General features: G+C 45.7%; 1 protein-coding gene across 4 annotated transcripts in view; it reads left to right on the plus strand.

Annotated features, from left to right (window-relative positions):
* Positions 1-10,493: 10,493 nt before the first annotated feature.
* PRRX1 (paired related homeobox 1) overlaps positions 10,494-19,418 on the plus strand; it is an 83,602-nt gene continuing 74,677 nt past the window's right edge. For all 4 annotated transcript variants that reach the window (XM_033197100.1, XM_033197099.1, XM_033197101.1 and 1 more), the window contains exon 1: positions 10,494-11,839. In XM_033197100.1, the coding sequence (XP_033052991.1) occupies positions 11,599-11,839 (241 nt within the window). In that variant the 5' untranslated portion in view covers positions 10,494-11,598. The remainder of the gene's footprint in view (positions 11,840-19,418) is intronic.

The raw sequence follows: 19,418 nt of genomic DNA on the forward strand, positions 1-19,418 counted from the left end.
CTGAATACCTAAGATTGGGTAATTTATAACGAAAATACATTTATTTTTCATAGTTCTGGTTGCTGGGAAGTCCAAGGTCTTGGAGCTACATCTGGTAAGAGCCCTATTACTGGTAGAGACTTTCTTTAAGAGCCCCCAGGGTGCTGCAGGGCATCATATGGCTAGGGAGCTTATTAGAGACAGCCAAACTGGCTTTAATAACAGATCCACTCTCATGATAACTAACCCACTCCTGCAAACCTATTAATCCATTGATGAGGTCAGATCCCTATAACCCTTTTGAAGGCTCCATCACATTTCAAAGTTCTCATCTCTTGATACCGTTATACCGGGGGCTGAGTTTCCGTATGAGTTTTGAAAGAGACAAACATGCAAACCACAGTGCGTGTAGTCATTAATATTTTGGTCAATGTTATATATGCACTTGGAAAAAATAGACATAGTTTGTCATAGTTGACTTCAGTGTTCCATATGTGTCAACTAAGGCCAAGTATTTTTCAGACCTCCCCTCTTTTTAATTTGTTTTTGTTTGTTTGTTTGTTTTCTGTTATGGAGAAAGAGACATTAAATATTCTCTATAATTATGGTTTTGTATATTTCTCCTCTTGGTTCATCTAATTTTTAATATGTATTTTTGGAAGTCACACTAATAGATGCATACAAAATTTAATTGTAATGTTTTCCTATAACATTCACTTTATTTGTTGTTATTAAATATCCTTTTTCATCTCTAAAATTGTTTCTTCCTTGTAAGCTTATCTTTTCTGGTACTCATATTCTTTGTTTTGCTAATCTTTTCACAAAATATTCTTCTCATTCTTTTGCTTTTTACTTCTCTTTGCCTTTATATTTAAGGGGTAACTCTTGTAGCAATCTGTAGCAGCATGATATTTCTTGTCTTTTAATTTGTGTATTTAGACCATAAGACATTATTGTTATTATTATTTTTACAGTCAATATTCATTCCGATTTACTGACATATTTGCCTTTATTTTGCACTTTATTTCTTCCTGAATTTCTATGTTTCTAGGTAAAATCATTTTAGAATGATGTGTTTACTGTGAGTTTGCTGGTAGCAAATTATCTCAAGTTTTACTTTGTCTGAAACTATCTTCATTTTGTTTTAACAAAGATATTTTCACTAGGCATAGAACTTCAGGAGGGCAGTTATTTGTTTTCAGTATTTAAACAATGTCATCCCGTTGTCTCTGGCTTTCATTGTTTCCGTTGAGCAGTCAGCCTAAAGTCTTGCTTTTGCTACTTTGGGGTCAAAATATCTTTATTTCTCAGGCCCTTTAAAATTTTTTCCTTTTTGTTGTTTGTGTTTTGTTTGTATCTCACCAGTCTTATTATGATATATGTAGGTATCATTTTATTTTATTTGTATTTATTCATCTTGTTTAAAGAGCTTCTTGAATGAGTGACTTGATGTCTTCCATCAACTTTGGACAAATTTCAGTCAGATCCAATTTCTTTAAATTTGCCCCATCCTCTCTTTATCCTTCTTCTGAAATTCAACTACATGGATGTTAGATATTATCCATATGTCTATATCTTATCATATATATCTTTTTTTCTATACTTCTCATTATTTTTGCTCTCTGCTTCAGTCTTTTCTTCTGACCTATTTATTTTCCAGCTCACGAATTCTCTCTTGAGCTGTCACATATCCTGATAAACTCACCTATTGAGTTCTTAAGTTCAGTTTTTGCATTTTTTAGTTCTAGAAATTTCATTTGATTCTTATAGTTGCATGTTTTCTGGTGAAATTCTCATCTTATCATTTATTACTTTGATTATGTTAATTACAGCTATTTTTCAGTTCATGTCTGCTACCTCCAAAACCTGGGCCATCTTTTTCTATTGTGTATTGTTTCTCTTGGACTTACTTTTTAATATACTAGATTTTTTGGTACCTTTTTGTTATTTTTATCAAATGTTGGACATTTTGTATAAACATCAAAATGATTCTAGGCTGGATGTGGTGGCTCACGCCTGTAATCCCAGCACTTCAGCACTTTGGGAGGCTGAGGTGGGTGGATCACTTGAGGTCAGGAGTTCGAGACCAGCCTGGCCAACAGAGCGAAACAAGTCTGACTTACCTCAGAGCATCCTTGTCTGGAATACAGAGTTGCTCAAGTCTTGATTGCCTTGGCAGGTGTCTGATATTTGAAGTGAGGAAGATATGAATATTTTTAGGTTCTTAAGTTGCTTTTGGAGGGAGCACTCCTCTTCTGCCGTAAGCTACTATATCATTGCCAAATGAACTTCTGAACTAACTTTTATTGAGTATTTATTACTTGTCAGGCACTATGTTAGGTCTTACTTATGATCTTACTTTATTTTCAGATGTACTTTGAGCTTCTGAGACTCAAAGTGTGAGACTCAGAGGAACTAAGTTACTTGCTCAGAATTTCTTTAAAGAGGTAGAAGCAAAGAATAAACTTTCAAAGCCTCTACAGCCTCTAGTCTTTACACCACGTTAGGGACAAAGTAGGATGTAATACAGTGTCTGGTAATGGTTAAAGATTAATGGTGAACTACTACTTTATGTCATTTGGTCCAAAATAGAATATAAATGTTGATATCTTTGATCCTGTGTAACAATTTTTGATGGAGACTGAGACACACAATAGTAACGAATATTAGAGAGGTCACTAAATCTCTTTTCATATTTTGAAGGAAATAATTCTAACTTTTGGCTAAAAGGAACAGAAGATGCTCAAAAGAACAAATCAGGAAAGGGGAAATAATAAAAGGGTAAGTAACAAAAGGAATTCATTTTTTTTTTCCAGTATGTATTCTGGAGATAGGTAGTTGTGGTGCTTTAAATGCAGAGCTGCATACCAGGTTCATGAAAGACAAAGGTATATATTGCACAAAGAGGTGAATGGTGACTTGACAAAATGTAGAAATAATAGGTTTGTGATCTGCAAAGTGCTGATATAACACATTATTTTAGACTTTTTAATAAAAATCAGTTTTCTTATTTCCACTGTATAAATCCTTACTTCTTTTCTGTAGTGAGAAAGGCAAGAAAAGAATGTCAGGAAAGAATGACAACTGGAGGTAATGACAAATGTAACTGGTCCTATATACAGTCATACCTTTTACACTGAGTTCCTCACATATACATTATCTCAAAGCATCACTTTGAGGCAGGAAAGAAAAAAAAAGTCTCTGAAATTTTGTGAAATTACTGTGGAGAAAAACTTGAAATAAGGCAGATCCAGGTGTTTTTAACAAGGTAAAAACAAGAAAAATTAGAGTAAAATATATACCTAACCTAACAGGTATAAAGTGACAAAAGAAGTTATGATCAGCTTGGATGTTTACCTATGAGCTAGTATTATAGGAAAAGTGGAGATCTGGGAGAAAAGAGAGAGACACGTTTAGAAATTTAGAGATTTATAGAAGGGGAGGAAAGCACGTAGAGAAGTGGGCTGTACTTGGTTCCAGATTTACGGGAGCAGCAAGCCAAGGAAGGTTATCCAAAGTGGCACACCCACTATGTATGCTGTAAATAAGCACCAAAGTCAGCTGAAGGACCTTATGCATTTCAAATCAGCCTAACTTACCCAGGTCCAGAGAATTTTGTATTTGTACTGTTAGATTCCATCTCATGTCTACCTGGCCTGGAAACAGAGCTTCAGGGCCCAAAAGTTGAAGAGCTTGCAGAGGCACCAACCTAGCCTGGGATCTCAGCTTGGATGTCTTATTCAGGGCCAATAATCTGGTGAGTATCAGGTTCTCAAATTCTCAGAGTGAGACACAAGAAAACCTACCAGGCATGAATTCTTCCTGCAAAAGAATGAGGGGTTGGCACTGGTTTCTCTTACAGCTCTGTGTGCTGCTGCTTGCCTAGAGCCATTCCCAGTTTTAAGCATCTAAGTTACATGCCTATGCCCATCCTTAAAGGATTTTTCTAAAATAGAAAGATAGCAAGAATTAAGCCTCCTATTACCCTGTGCAGCCCAGAAGAATCTGAGCATAAGGTAAAGAGTGGAGGAAGGGAACTAACATTTGTTGAATATTGACTATGATAAGGCATTTTTCTTTTATTCTCTTTCTTAATCCTCTCAATAGCCATTTGTGGTACATCTGAATCTGCCTGGTGAGTAAGATTTGGGTTCCTCAAGACAGAGAAGTTATGGCACCTGTATACTCATATTTCCTCTGAGAGCATCTGGCAAGACACCTGGACTACTAACTGTTGTTATGTTTATATAATATGAACACACTATAAATATAATACCTACATATTCATATATAGTGTTGCCTATTCACCTCCTCCAGTATTATTTTATTTTCAGTTCCAATTCCATAAGGATTTATTGGCTATTTTGTGTCAGGATTGATGCTAGCTAGATAATTTAGGCAGACCTGGAGGTGGCATCAAAGAGGAACGAATTTGGGATAATTCCTAGGTTTACTACTGGGGCAAGAGTTTAAGTTTATGTTTCTTCAATAAATGTGCAGATCCAGCAAGGAGATAGCTATCTTTTTTTTTTCTTTGGAGCTTACTATATGCTAAGCACTGTGATAAATTGATTGCCTGAATTCTTATTTAATTTTCACAAATATATATGGTAGGTGCCATAATTAGCATTATTTGAGTGATGAGTAAGCTGAGGCTTGGAGAGGTAACTTGCCCAGTTTGCAGCAGATGACAGTAAGTGGGTGGACAAGCTTAAGGTTTACATTTTGGACTCACTGACAAACAGGTGGTAGTTAACTGCTATGATTTGGATATGGTTTGTTTGTTACCACCAAAGCTCATGTTGAAATTTGATCCCTAGTGAGGGCGGGTTGGGGGTGAGGCCTAGTAGGAGGTGTTTGGGTTATGGCAGTGGATCCCTCATGAATGGCTCAGTGCTCTTCCAACGTTAGTAAATACATTCTTGTTCTCACAAGAGTGAATTAGTTCTCAGGAGACTGGATTCTCATGAGAGTGGGTAGTTATAAGCTGGGATGCCCCTAAGGTTTCCTTGTCTTCACACATGTCCACTTCCCCTTTTACCCTGTCTGCCATATTGTGATGCAGCAGAATAGATCTCACCAGAAGCCAGAACTTGAACTTGAATTTGAACTTCTTATCCTTGAACTTCTCAGCCTGCGGAACCATGAGCTAAACAAACCTCTTTTCTTTGTATGTGACCCAGTCTCAGGTATTCTTTTTTTATTATTTATTTGTTTATTTATTTATTTATTTATTTGAGACAGAGTCTCGCTCTGTCGCCCAGACTGGAGTGCAGTGGTGCGATCTCGGCTCACTGCAAGCTCGGCCTCCCAGGTTCACGTCATTCTCCTGCCTCAGCCTCCCAAGTAGCTGGGACTACAGGTAGTTGCCACCACGCCCGGCTAATATTTTGTATTTTTAGTAGAGAGAAGGTTTCACCGTGTTAGCCAGGATGGTCTCGATCTCCTGACCTTGTGATCTGCCCACCTCGGCCTCCCAATCAGGTATTCTTTTATAGCAACGTAAAACAGACCAAGACATAACCCATAAAAAGTAAGATATCTTCTAAGAGCAACCTATTTATATTGAAAGACAGTAAAATGAAGACCAGAATTCTGGAGAATATAAATATTTAAGGAGTGAGCAGAGATACAGTAATACACTATGAAAACCAAAATAAGTGGTCAGAGAAACAGAGGACCAGGAGAAAAATATTAAAAAAAAAAAAAAAAAAAAGATGCTCAACACTATCAATTATAGCAGAAGCATTTAGCAAAATAAGGCCTGAGGAATACTTACTGCATTTGTAAATGTGCAGGTCACTAATGTCTTTAGCTAAAGCTGCCTCAGTGGTATATGCAAAGTCAATGTCCAGCCAGTGATTTGAGGAGCAGATGGGCTTAATGAAACTATTCTAGGTCCCACCTGAATATATTGGGCTTCCCAGCCTATCACAGAGTAGATCCATTAGCAGCTCATTACTTGGAAATGTATTTTTAGTCTGACTTCCTTTAATTATTATAAAATTTCAAAATAACTCAGTGGGGCTATTGGATAAAGAATAGAGCATAGGAGAAATGCTCCTGAAATAACACTTTTATTACAAGAATCAGAATTGGAAGGATAAAGGAGAGTTCCTTTCAGGCCTGACATAAAGACTTCTTCTAAAAACATTAAAATATAGGAACCCTGCAGAATCCATTCTGCATTTGTCTTTTCCCCTGTATCATTGCTAATGAATATGTCTTAGATTGTCAACCATGAGAAAGAAAGCATTTTCATTCCCACAGCATGTCATTTGCCTGAGAGTGGTGGTGTCTTCTTTATGTGTCATGGAACCTGTGACCTGTCACCTGATTGTCATGTTAGTTTATTAACATGTCAGGGAGTGCCACCCCTGGTTTCCACCTCAGAAAGGGAATTGCTTAGGGTGGGAGACATTCTGCTAGCCAGATAAGGGAGAGTTCTGCCAACTTTCAGTGCCAGGGAAACCCTAGACAGTAATCAGTACCAAACCCGACTATTATTAGGACCACCCAAAGGCACATGGCTGGGAACCAAACCTCTCTCCTACCTTGGTCTGATCTATTGGCAAGTTTCCCTGCTAGATCCAGCTTTGCTCCCACGTACATGGGGAGGAATTCAAAAACAGAAATTGTAAAGGAGATAGGGCAGAAGGAATGGTTGGAAAGTGGGTCTCAGATGCTGGAAGGGTCATAAGGGAGAAGTTTCTGGTTAGTTACATCAAGCAGGGCTTCAAACTTCAAAAAATAATCATTGATAGATGGAAGTCAAAGCTAAAGCCAAAGAAAGGCCTACACATGTTCAGAGATTTTGAGTTGGAAATTCTCTTTTTCCAGCTCTCTCTCCCACCCCCAAAAGTCACATGGGGAAAGCAAAGTAGTGATTAAGGAACTACAGGGGCAACAGCAGGCTATTCTCTGGGGCCTTCTAAATGCCAGGCCAAGCCTGCCGCCTGCTTGGGAGATGAGTATGTGCTCTCCTCCAAAACTTCCTCAAGTCTCGTCTCCTGACATCTTTCTGCCAGCTGGTAGTTCGAATTCTCAAGGCGCTTGGCCCTCCTGGTTCCTACAACGTGAGCCAAGCCCAGAGAACTTTGGTCCATCCATTTCTCCCTTGCTCCACCCCTCTTGCGAGCAGGACCTGGAACCTGGAGGTCAAGGAGAGGCTAGGAGTAGCGATCTATGGCGCTCTGGGAAGGAGCTCCCAGCTTGTCCATGGGTGCCTTGGGGAGAGCATCAGCTCTGGCTAGGAGGGTTTCCGGAGAGCCTTCTCCAGCTCAAGCACGCCTTTTGTCGTTTATGAGGTGAAGGTATTATCAGCTCTGACTTGAATTTCCCTATAGGGTTATCCCGATATTTTAAAATTACAATCCAGACTCTTAACAAATTACGAATGTGTGTAAACATAATCAGAGTGTGGATGCAATCCACTTGTAATTGCTAATAGAAAAAAAGGAAAAGAAGAAAACCCACAAAGACTTAAACAAGCAAGAAAAGCCGGGGAGGGGGGGTTGGGGGGCGGGGGGGATCAGTTCTGCAGGGTGTTTGCCTTTGTGATTTGCTTCCTAGGGGACTCTCCCAACGCGTCCCGCAGCCCACCCTGCCTCCCGACTCCCTGCGGTGATGTCGGGGCTAAAGGAATCCAGGGCTTGGTCCCTGCAGCTGAGGCCTACGGGATATCCCGGGAAAGAGCAGCCTCTCACGAGTGGTGAAGAGTCCCTGAAGCCTTCGCGCTCTGGTGGCCTGCCTCCGCCGAATTCTGAAAAAAGCAGTGCGGAACGGCGGAAGAGGGCCCTGCTGCTTGCCTGGCGCTCCCCGGGGATCGCGACTAAGTCCCCGACGCCGCTTTTCCCTTTCCCTGAGGACTCTGGGACTCTGCTCCCGAGTTCCAGCTCCAAGGACTCGAGGACACTCTCCGTTCCTCACTCTTCAAAGGCCACCTCCTTTTCTAGAGGTGGGCTCCCCGACCTTGTGCTTCTAGAGCTGCAGGAGCGGCGCAGCACAGGTCTAACAAGCCCGGCACATTGGCGGGTGTTTGAGCTCTCAGTTCGAAAGACATTTGGGGAAAATACTGCACATAGAAATTTATATTATACATTACGTATATTATATAATATTATGTATATAGTCGATACATTAGCAAATGTGTGCTGTGTTTTTCTTGAAACCGTTAGCATCCTAGTTGGTATTAGTGGTATTGGTTGATATCAACACGAATGACAAGTGGGTGATTTTCAAGAAGCGCCCGGTCCCTCCGAATATCATCGGAGACGCCTGCGTATGCCTCCGGATGCCCATCTATAAACTCTCTTACTTGTGGCTCTTCCTCACTCACCAACCATATTGACCATTCACCGGATAAGGCAACTTCCTCCGAAGTGCGATCTGAGGACGCTGACCCCCTAAATGACTGAGGACGCTGGATCTTTAGGGCGAACATCGTGTCTTGGGGATGCCGAAAGTCCCCAGCCCTTACCCAGACCTTTGTCACGAGGGGCAATTCGGTCTGTGTAGGGGACAAACAGCAACGTTAAAACGCAACTGTGTAAATGAGGATGGAGAATGCGAAAGGAGGGAGAGGCAAGGAGCTGCTCCAATTCTAGGGAGGTTTTGGGGAGTCTGATCCGCTCCAAGGACAAACCGCTGGGAAGGGAGAAAGGGCCCACGTCGAACTGGATGCCGGGTGGAAACCTCTCTGCGCTATTAGATTGCGTCCAGTACAGCAGATGGCACGAGCATGTGCGGCGCTCAGCTTAGGCTCTCGGAGGCAGCTGAGTTGGAAATCTCGACGGAAAGCACCCACACACTCCCACTCTGCGTTGGCCCACCCGCGTGCACGCCCACCCCCCACGCGCGTCCAGTTCGCCCTAGCTCAGAAGCGCACAGATGTTTACAGCTTAGAGCCGGTACCGCTGGGGAGATCGAGCAACGTGCGCGGCGCACAGTGCGGCGCTGGCAGGGCTCTGGGCTCCCGGTCGGGGGTTCGAGCGGCCCAGGGATGGGGGTGGGGGTGGGGAGAGTGGGGGGAGGGAGAAGGACTGCAGAAAGGAGGGGAGAGTGGGTGGACTAATGATGAAAAAGTCTCCTCCATCCCTGCTCCTTAATTAAATGCATGGAAAGAACCGAGGCGAGCACATCTGGTTTCAATCTGCAGCCCTTTGATGGCATCAAATGTTCTTTTCCCAGATCAGGGCTGGAAGTTCTGGGCTAACTATGGCCGTTTGGAGCCCAGAAACCATTTACACACACTCGTACCCTTCTTTCTCTCCAGTCAAGCCTCTTGGCTATAGGACGAAAAAAAAAAAAAAGGTCTAGCAATCAAGGGAGTGCGGGAGTACGGATGCATGTGTGTGTGTGCGCGCGCGTTTAAAGAACATAAAACGCGACAAATAAGCACTTAATATTTTACTTAGTCGTCATATAGTAACTCATTTCTAATGAGACTGTTAAAGCTGTTACCAAATTCCAACAGGTCATGAAAAAACTGCTCAGCACCTCTCTGTCTTCTGTCAAGTTAGGGCTCCGCAGACGGACGACAGAGGATTATCCGTAGACTTAGATGGGGGTTCCTCTGCCCCTCTCTGTCCTCCCGCCACCACAGCCAGGCCGGACGCAGAACCGCACGGAAGCCTCCCCCACTCCCGCCTCTGTGAGTGCTCCTGCCTGCTCCAAAGAATCTGGGCAGCGGGACCCTCTAGGTTTAGCGTCCTCGCCTGGGGAAGCAACCTTGGCCTTACCATAGAAATTACAAAATTGGCAGGGGGTAGGGAGAAATATTATAATATATTTTTGGAGTCCTCTCTTCCAGCTTAATAAACACGTACATTTCTCATTGCTCTAGCCCTGGTATTCCTAATGGCTGGGAAAGCCTCAAATAAACTCGGTGCCCTCTAGATCTCCCCAACCTGCCTTTAGTCCTTGCGAGAGACGTAAGAGAGCTTCCCATTATCATCCCTCTTGTTATTTTATTACATTATTTAATAGGCTCCCTTTACGGAACCAAAAATAGCCTTAATATGCTTACTTTCTCCCTGTACTCTCCCTAAAACTGTTAGAACAGCAGAAAATGTGTGTGTGTGTGTGTGTGTGTGTGTGTGTGTGTGTGTGTGTTTTAAAGGTGGTGGGGGAAGGCAGAAGAAGAAGAAAATTTGATTGTGATGGTGGCGGATTTTTTTCCAAATTTCCCCACAGCTGTTATCAAAACATGCAAATGAGATTTTCCAACAGGATCTTAAACAAATCTGGAGGAGTTAATGCCGAAGCAAAATAATCCGCACGTTTGAAGTGACTGTGAGTTTCAGTTTGTCTTTTCTCCCGTGATATTATTGCAGGGGAATGATAATTAGACCTTTAGAAATCCAAAGGGGCTCTCTTGCTTTCTTCCCTCTCTCATTTCTCTTCTCTCGTTCTCTCTCTCTCTCTCTCCTTCCCTCTCTCTCTCCCTCCCTCCCTTCCTCTCTCCCTCCCTCTCTCTTGTTCCCTCCCTCTCCCTTTCTCTCTAACTCTGATGTTGGCAAAGGGGGTTTTCTTAATCAGACTGTTTTTGGTCCCAGGGAAAGGAGGAAGAAGGAGATTGTGATGGAGAAAGGGGGTCTGTGAAACGTCAGGCACCGCACAAAGGCTTTGCCACGTAATTACAGGCTCCTATTAAGTCGAGATCTGCCCTCCCAGGGGTCTCCAATTTTCTTGTATTCCCTACAAAGCCTCCTCTGCATGCCAGTTTGTGCCTTTTGAAGTGCCAGAGAGCTTCTTGATCCAACTGAGAAGGAAAAAGGAGCCCAGCAAGAAGAGGGGGAGAGAGAGAAGGGAAAGGGGGGAACCCAACAGCACCCTCCGTCGGACTCTTGAAGCCTTTTTTTTTTAATTCTTCATCTTTTTTTTTTTTTTTTTTTTTTTTACTCCTTACAAAAAGTAAAGTGAGAATCCTGCTCTCTAATACATCTGCAAGACATCACCCTCTCCTCCTGAAACTTTAGTCACTCCTGAGAATCCACAGGAGTGCAGAGAGGGGGGAACACGTTTTCTTGAAGATGTTTTAAAGCTGGAACAAGCCTTCTTCTGTTGGTGCTTGAACTCTTGCCTGGGAATAACTTTTTTAACCTTTGAAAAAACCCTTCACTTTGATTCTTCTCTCCCACCCCTTCTTCTCTCTTCTTCTGTTTGCCTAACTCCCCCGCCCTGCTGGCCTCCGCTTTCCTTTCTCCCCCTTATTATTATTTTTAGTCTGTGCGTGTGGACACTTTTGGAGAGTTGGAACGGATTTTTTTCTCCTGACTTGAACATAGGGTGACTTTTTAATACTGTATTTTAGTGTGGATTATCTCTTTGGACCGCCCCGGACTTGGCCTCAGGAAAGCAACCAAGGCTGTGGAAGGCGGCTGGTGCAGAACGCTCTGCTCTACAGAAGGGGGTCCCCCGCCCTCTTTTCCACTTTTTTTGGCCTTCCTCTCCTTCCCTCCCTCTTTCTTCCTCCCTCTCTCTCTCTCTCTCTCTCTCTCTCTCTCCACTACCCCCCCTTTCTTCCCCACTCGGCTCCTCTCCCCCCTTGCGCCCACAGCGTTTCGTGTTGATTCGAGCGGGAAGAGAGGGGGGTGGGTGGGATCGGTGGGGGAGACCATGACCTCCAGCTACGGGCACGTTCTGGAGCGGCAACCGGCGCTGGGCGGCCGCTTGGACAGCCCGGGCAACCTCGACACTCTGCAGGCGAAAAAGAACTTCTCCGTCAGTCACCTGCTAGACCTGGAGGAAGCCGGGGACATGGTGGCGGCACAGGCGGACGAGAACGTGGGTGAGGCTGGCCGGAGCCTGCTGGAGTCGCCGGGACTCACCAGCGGCAGCGACACCCCGCAGCAGGACAGTGAGTGAGGGGCGCATGCCCACGGGGGTGTGTGCCCGGGACAGAGGGCGGGGACCGGTGTAGGGCAGCGAGAGCTCCTCTGCGGCCAGAAAGACAAGGTCCTGGGACCAGGATAGGTGGTGGCAGACTTCAAAGGAAGGGCCAGTTACAGGGGAAATCAGATGAGAAAAGCCGGTCTCGGTCGGGGGCATAGCCAAGGAGGACGCTGGAGAGAGGCTCCAAGTAACGGGGACACTCCGAGGCCCTGCGGTCTTAGGCAGGAACTCTGTCCGCCGCGGACTCTCTTTACTTTGGTCGGGCGCCGGCTCGGTTCATCCCGCATGCGGCGCGGCGGGACTGGGATGGGAAAAGGTCTTAGCGGGGTGCAAACTCAGAGAGCCAGCGCTGTCTGGGAAAGCAGCGGGTTAAAGATGCTGAGTCGAGTTCGAAGGGCTTCTCTCAGGCAGCGTATGACGGCTTGTGGGAGGGCACCAGGCACAGGGAGCAGGACTTGGCGCTGCTCAGACTGCACACCCCACGCGGGCACCGTAAGGCAGGGCGCGACTGGGAGGCCGCGAGAGAATGCCCGGCCCGAGACACTGGAGCTGCTCTCTGCCCCCTGCTGTTGCCTCTACCGCAAATGGGTTTGAGACTGGCAGAGTCAAAAGCCCGGCTGCCTCTGGAAAACTCAGGCCAAGCAAGGGGAATGTCCTTTACGGGTGAAACCTGAAATCCAGCCCCGCATGATCCCGCACAGGCGAGCTGCATCTCTGAGGCACGGGTTTCAGTGCGGAGGTCAGAGTCACTTTAGAGGAGCTCTCCCTATTGGCTCTTAAACGTCCAAAAAAGTCTAGTTTCCCTTCCCCATCCTCACTGACCAACCTCGCACCCCATGAAAATCTCGCTTCGCTAGTGCCTTAAAAAGAGACTGCAAATGTATCCCCATGTCCCCAAGCCTGTAACAGACCGGTCACCCTGTTCATCCCAGGTGACATGTGGCCAGATATGTACAGATACTCCCTCTTCTCCTCGAGGTTGCAAGAGTTTGAACTTAGCTGTAAGTTCTCAAATGAGGCTGTTCACTTTCTATGTCAGTAGTTGCTGGTTACCATTTTGTTTCAAATTTGGAAACCTTGGAACCAGGGGACCCGCCAGCATTCTATGATTTTCACAAAACATTGTCTATTTCAGACTCTCAAAGAATAGACATACAAGTCAAACTGGACATAGAAACAACTGGAAACAGGGCCCGGGCACAGTGGTGGCCCAGCGGGCCACGCGAAAGCAAGCCGCAGAGAGAGCCTCTGGTGTGCTCCGGGCGCCCGGTCTTCACCCTGCTTGCTTAATTCTGGCCTGGGTGCCCCTGGGTGTTTTTAGCCAAAATAGGCCTAGGGCCGATCCACCCAATGTACTAGCAGACTGCTACAGGAACTGAATGAGGAAGTCTGGCCTGGACACCAGAGAAAGGTGGCCAACTCTGAGGAATGAAGAACCGGCTGTCCCCAAGTTCCGCATAAAGAGCTAGGCGCAGAGACAGAGACGTTCTGTGTAGGGTTTGGGTTCTTGAGAGGCTGCTTCTGCTGCCGGCACCTGCAGCCTTACTTCAGTGTTTGCATAGGCACTCTTAGTTCTAACAAAACGCACTTAGAAATACTATGATTGTTTTTAAACCTTTTACTAGGGAAAATGAAAAACGAAAAAAGTAGGGAGAGTCCAGGCGCGGTAGCTCACACCTGTAATCCCAGCACTTTGGGACGCCGAGGCGGGCAGATCACAAGGTCAGGAGTTCGAGACCAGCCTGATCAACGTGGTGAAGCCCCCTCTCCTAAAAATACAAAAATTAGCCGGGCGTAGTGCCGCGCGCCTGTAGTCCCAGTTACTCAGCAGGTTGAGAATCGCTTGAACCCGGGAAGCGGAGGTTGCAGTGAGCCGAGATAGTGTCACTGCATTCCAGCCTGGGTGAAAGAGTGAGACTCAGTCTCAAAACAAAAAGGTAGGGAGAACAGCATTCGGTGTAGACCCCAGCTTCATCAATTCTGCACGTCTGGTCGTTTCTGTTTTGCCAAGACGACTTATTAATTGTGACATTTACCACTGTTCGGATACTAGAGGCTGGACCCACAACAGAAAACAGGACCACGAAGAAAATTCTGCTTAGAAGACCAGAGTGGAGCAGGAGAGACTAGATGCTGCTTTGCCCTATGAGGAAGCTGGAGGATGAGAAAACCAGGGCCGAGGCCAGCGGCCTCGGCCAGCCTGGGGAACAAGCCAGCTGTGGTGGCCCTCAGATACTGCAGGGGAAGAGGGATGCAAATTGTACAGGTTGTTTGGCTCTGAGTGGACGCCACTCCTGAGAAGGGAACGCGGGATTCGTATTGGCCTTAGAGTGGGTATGGAGAGGGGCTGGCCCAAGGAAGCCAGCTATGGAGCGCCACCGAGCAGATTAGGGAGGCCAGGCGCGGTGGCTGGGAGGCCTCCCTGGACTGGGGACTGGCTTCTGTGAGACCTGAGCCTGGCGCCTCAGAGGCCCTGTGGAGCACGTGGGCGTCCTCAGGGGCGCTCAAGGACAAACTCAGCATTGCGGGTGGAGTTGGGGACTGTATGTTCCGGGAGAAGGGGAGACGTCTCTAGAAACTCGCCCACGTGATACTCGGGAGCATCTCAGAGTTACAATGACTAGAGAGATCTTGTTGGGAGAAGACCCTGAAAGGAAACTGAGGTTCAGAAAGAGGATGCTCTGCGGAAGCATGATCAAGAGACAGCTTCTGGGGGAGGCCGCAGAAGGCAGAGCGAGGTGATGGGGACGAAGTGACAGGTACCTGGAGCTAGGAAAGTAGCTGAGAAACACACACACACACAAACACACACACACACACACACACCCCAGGCCTTGCTTCCTAGAGAGATGAGGGTAGTGTTCTAACGAATAGTTTGTTGCTTTTATAAGCACTTTTCTCAACCTCTTTTGTCTCCACTGGGATGAGAAAGGGAGGGCCTGATGAGTCTTATGGCTTCCAGGGGAACCCAATCCCTAGTTCTTGGGCTCCCATCAAGAGTTGCCAAGAAGGCTGTTGTGAGCTACTTGGAAATCAGGACCGCTGGGCCTCCAGCCTGCAGTGACAATGAGACTCAGACTGTGAATCAGGGAAGAGGGGAGTGTCACGGGAAAGGATGGCTAGAGCAGACTCTCCCCCACCCCCAAAGGGACTCAGGGATGGAACCAGGAGTCTAGCGCTCTTTGTATCCCGCTGAAAGTCTACTCCAGTGGGAAACGATTGTCTCCTTCAGAGAGATGGGGAACATTAAAAAGAAGCCTTTGACTCTTTTAGCTATATAGAAACAGTCCTTGTCCTTTGTAAATTTTCTCTTCAGCTGAAATTAGCAAAACAAACTCCACTTACACCTTCAATATTAGGTTCTTAATTTTGCAAAATTCCTAACTACAACGAGGGCCGAATACAGTTAGAAGGAGTAGGTATTGTCTAAAGTCAGGGCTTCTCCCAGACCCTCCCCATCCCACTCACCATCAGTGATTCTGTCCCCACCCCCACCTTGGTTGACATTCACTGCACTGTCCTCTCTGTAGAGTGCTTTCTTTCCCTTTTTACTGAGTCTCTTACTAGTAAATTCTCAACTTCTGGGCTCAAATACACTAAGTGTCCAAAGAAATAGTTCTTTAACATTGTTTGGAATCCAGTGGCTAACGGGAGAGTGTGGAGTGTGAATGGGGGTGGTGGCAGAACTTGGGTAATCAGGGAGAGGAAAGAGGAACGGGTCATTAAAATAGGCAGACATACTCCAATGAGGACAGTGAATCCCACTGTCATTTCTTAATCTGAACTTCTGCAAACTCTTCAAAAAAATGCTCCTGCCTTCCAGGTTTCCAACCTCTAAATTAGTGAAACCAGATTGTCCTAATAAGACCTTTTGTTGGAAACACATGTAGTCATAAAAAGGTAGACGGAAAGTCAATTAGACACGCGCGCACACACGCACACATTCACAAGCCGGTGCTAAGTGTGCACCCGGCGCAGCTGGCTCCCGGGCCGCGGCGGGATGCAAATGCAAAACAGCGACGCGGGAAATCGATTTGTCACAAAGGGAGAGGTGTAAACGCAGCGCAAAGGAATTGCCTGCCCAATCTACCAGCCACACTCTCCCAGGACCTTGCCCCGCCAACTTCTCTTCGCCGGAGAAACTCCCAGGAGAGCGGGAACATTTTCTAGGGCGCTCCCAAGTTGGAATTCGCATCACAGTAATATCAACTTCTAGAGTCTCAGCATTTGCAACAACCCTGGCGCCAGAAATTTTCTTATGCAGCACCATCCTGGGACTTGGGAGCCAGTGCTGGCAGTCTAAATTTGGGCTTCAATTATCTCGTTGAAGAGGGGAGCCAATGAAATATATCATTTTAAGGTTAGCCTGGAAACTTTTCTCTTTAGAGGAGGAGAAATACAGGATGAAGGTGCCTCACTGAGTCCCCAAAGTCAAATGTCAAGGCCGGTCAATAGGTGGTGATTTCGGTTTATTTTACACGCAAACGTAGGGGCCCGGGTGACCTTCTTCTCTTAGAATTTTGGGGAAATTGATAGTCCAGGGACTCCTTACCCACTTTTGGGTGAAGGACGACTTGGAATTTGAAGTGTGGAGAGATAGGCCTGTAAAGTCCGAAGCCCTAGGCTTTCAGTCCTCTCTGGGGCTCCAGATCCCCCAACTCTGGAATGCAGTGAATTCCCACCCCCACGCTTCAGAGCACCTCTCCCATGCGTTAGGACGTCGTGCAGTCCTGCATTTTGGCTGAGAGACCTAACCCCGGTGCGCGCTCAGTTCAGAGAGCCAGGGAGTTAGGCAAACAGGAATGGGTCACACGGCTCCCTATAGTTTCTTCCTCTTCCCAGGGGTGTCATTTTAGATTTTACAACACGAGCGAATAAGTCATCTCCAAACCAACAAGATGTCACCTTCAGGCTCCCAGCTGCAAAATAAATAAATAAATAAATAAATAAATAAAATAAAAAATAAAAAATAAAAGTCCATTCAGAAGCAGTGATGATGCCTTTCTATTCCACCGACCCAGCTTTGAATGACTCTCCCAGCCAGGACCCTTTTCCACGAAATAACAAGTGTAGATTTTCAACCACGACGATCCCTAGACCAATTTGATTTTTTATTTTAAGAGGCATGTTTCTTTTACAATCCCTCTCCTACACACTGTTTCCCGCTCCATCCATCAGCCTACCCACACCACCATCGCAGACCCCTAACTCCTGGAAAACCCTCCTCCTTAGCGGAAGCACTTGGGCCACAGGTAAGGGGTTGTTGCAAAGATCTGCGCGACCCTGTGCCTGCATTGCGACCCCCCAGCGCCCCTCCAGTTCCAGAGCCGAGCCCACTTTCAACCGCTCTGGAAATATGCATGTATTCCTCCCCGCATCCCCCCCCCCCCCCCCCCCCCCCCCCCCGTGCTTTAGAAGGAGCTATACGAGGAACAACTTTTTGAAATCGGGAGTGTGTTTGTAGAGACGGAGATGAGCATTGCATTTTGCTTATTTTTCTACAGGTGGTGGAAGTGTTTTGGGGGTCAGAGTATCCTCTTAAAGAAAAAGTAAAACGTGGGGGTTCGCTTTCTCTAGCCAAGCCTTTGGAAGTTTAACAGAACCCTTAAAGTATTCCTTAGAGCTACAGATAAAAAATTACAGGCAATATTTGGATAAGGGGCCAACTCTCCGTGTCCAAACATTTAGAGAACTGCCTGTGAGTGTAATTGTAATTGTGAATGCCATTGTAACTTAATTGGGCGCTCTTTGTCGAATTCTGTGTTTTACTTTGATGCCTTTTGAGTACCACTTACATTGTTTGGGTGTCCTTTAACTCCGTTTACAACAGTATATTAATAAAGAGGATGCATACGTCAGCGTTATGTATCCACAAGAATTTGGATTCCTTTAAAATCAAATGGCTTGGTGAGCAGGCTAACACTCAAAACTCAACAGTCTCAAACAGTAATAATAATATCAACAAATGATTGCAATGCGCCCCTTTTCTCCAAATGCTGTTTATTCTAAAATCAGTAAATTAGGAGATACATTGCAGAGAAACAGTCGTCAGTGGTTCAGGGTCGGCAGGTTTGTTTTTCAGGTGTAGATGTTCTTGAGTAATACCTCTCCACTGTGGACTAAATATTAGTAGATTGTCATTGTCATTTTTCTAATTTAGTGCGGCAGCCTCAGGGAAGTACTCATCCAGACAATTATGGGGTATCGATTTTAACTTTAAGCCTAAAAAAAATACCATATTTCACTTGCCCTGGGACTACTTTTCTTGATGAAAAAATATCTGGGAAGACTATTTTAGGGCCATGTTAGTGTAGGGGAGGGGAATAAAGGCACAAATGGTGGTTGGTTAAGGAAATTTTATGAAAGAAAATAAAGAAAACATGTCAGAATGAATCAATCAGATGCACAAATGTGTTAGAGGAATCTGAGGACAACCAGCATCTTGGGGATTCTTCTGTTCCCGAGGTTCGCAGATAGAGGAATAAGGGTCTGAGTTATGCCCAGAATACATTCGTCAGGTACTGCATGTCCCAGTCCCTTAGCTATGCCACGTAATGAAGAAGCTCTAATTCCCCAGAACTTTGGGGCTTATTTTTTACCATTATTGAGTCCGCCCAGGCTCAGCTCTCTTAAAAAGGGATAAATCTGAAATGCGTGTATTAATTTGAATCCCCAAGATCCGAGTTATGAGAAAGGGCAAGGGCAGGTTCTATTCCTATTTTGTTTACATTCACCGAGTTACTGTAAAGTGATTGGAAACTTTCTCAACGGGCAGGGAGAGAATACAACGAAACTCAGAAGCAGTAATAAAGTTGACATAGGGGTCGGAACAGGGGGCTCTTTCTGGATCTCACCTTTACTGGGGATTGAGGTTGTGGAATGGGTGGAAGAGTAATTAACTCTATGAAGAATTTTAACGTTGAAAACAGAGCCCACAGTATTTTTGGTTCTATGGTGTGGTCTCTGCCTCGGCAAAGAAACAAACACCGCCACCCCATCGCCGCAGTTCTCCTCTCTGCTGCACCGACGCCAGGCGCTGCTTAAATGAGCTGCGAGCCTCGCCAGACGCATTCCTCCTTGCCTTCTTTCGCCGAAAGGGGGCGCGCTCCTCCCAGGCGGCGCTGGTACCTATCCTGCCTTCAAAAATCTTTGGGCTCCTGCAGGAGAGAGAGTCTCTTGAACACAAGTAACAAAACGTGAGAAATAATAGCTTGAAGACACTTCAGGGACTATATGAATATAAGCTGCACACACATGCGTCTTAATGGAAACATGTAGACAGCTGGCAGGAGCACTGGCTGCCTGCCTCTCCTCCTTTCAAATGAGGGTGGTCGGGGTTCCAGGGTGGCAGGAGGGGAGTGGGGCCAGATGACCGTGGATGGAATTGGTGGGTGCTAGGACTGGTGAGTGGGTTCCATGGTGGAGGAGAGGGTTTGTCCTCATGGAGCTGTGTGGACTTTTCTGCATATGTACTTGAGGTCTTTAAAGAAAAAAGGGCAGATCTGAGAAATGGAGAACTGGTTGGTATTAGTGAGATGTTGAAA

This window comes from Trachypithecus francoisi, unplaced genomic scaffold (genome assembly GCF_009764315.1).
Source record: "Trachypithecus francoisi isolate TF-2019V2 unplaced genomic scaffold, Tfra_2.0 Lachesis_group5, whole genome shotgun sequence".
In the NCBI taxonomy this organism is placed as follows: domain Eukaryota; kingdom Metazoa; phylum Chordata; class Mammalia; order Primates; family Cercopithecidae; genus Trachypithecus; species Trachypithecus francoisi.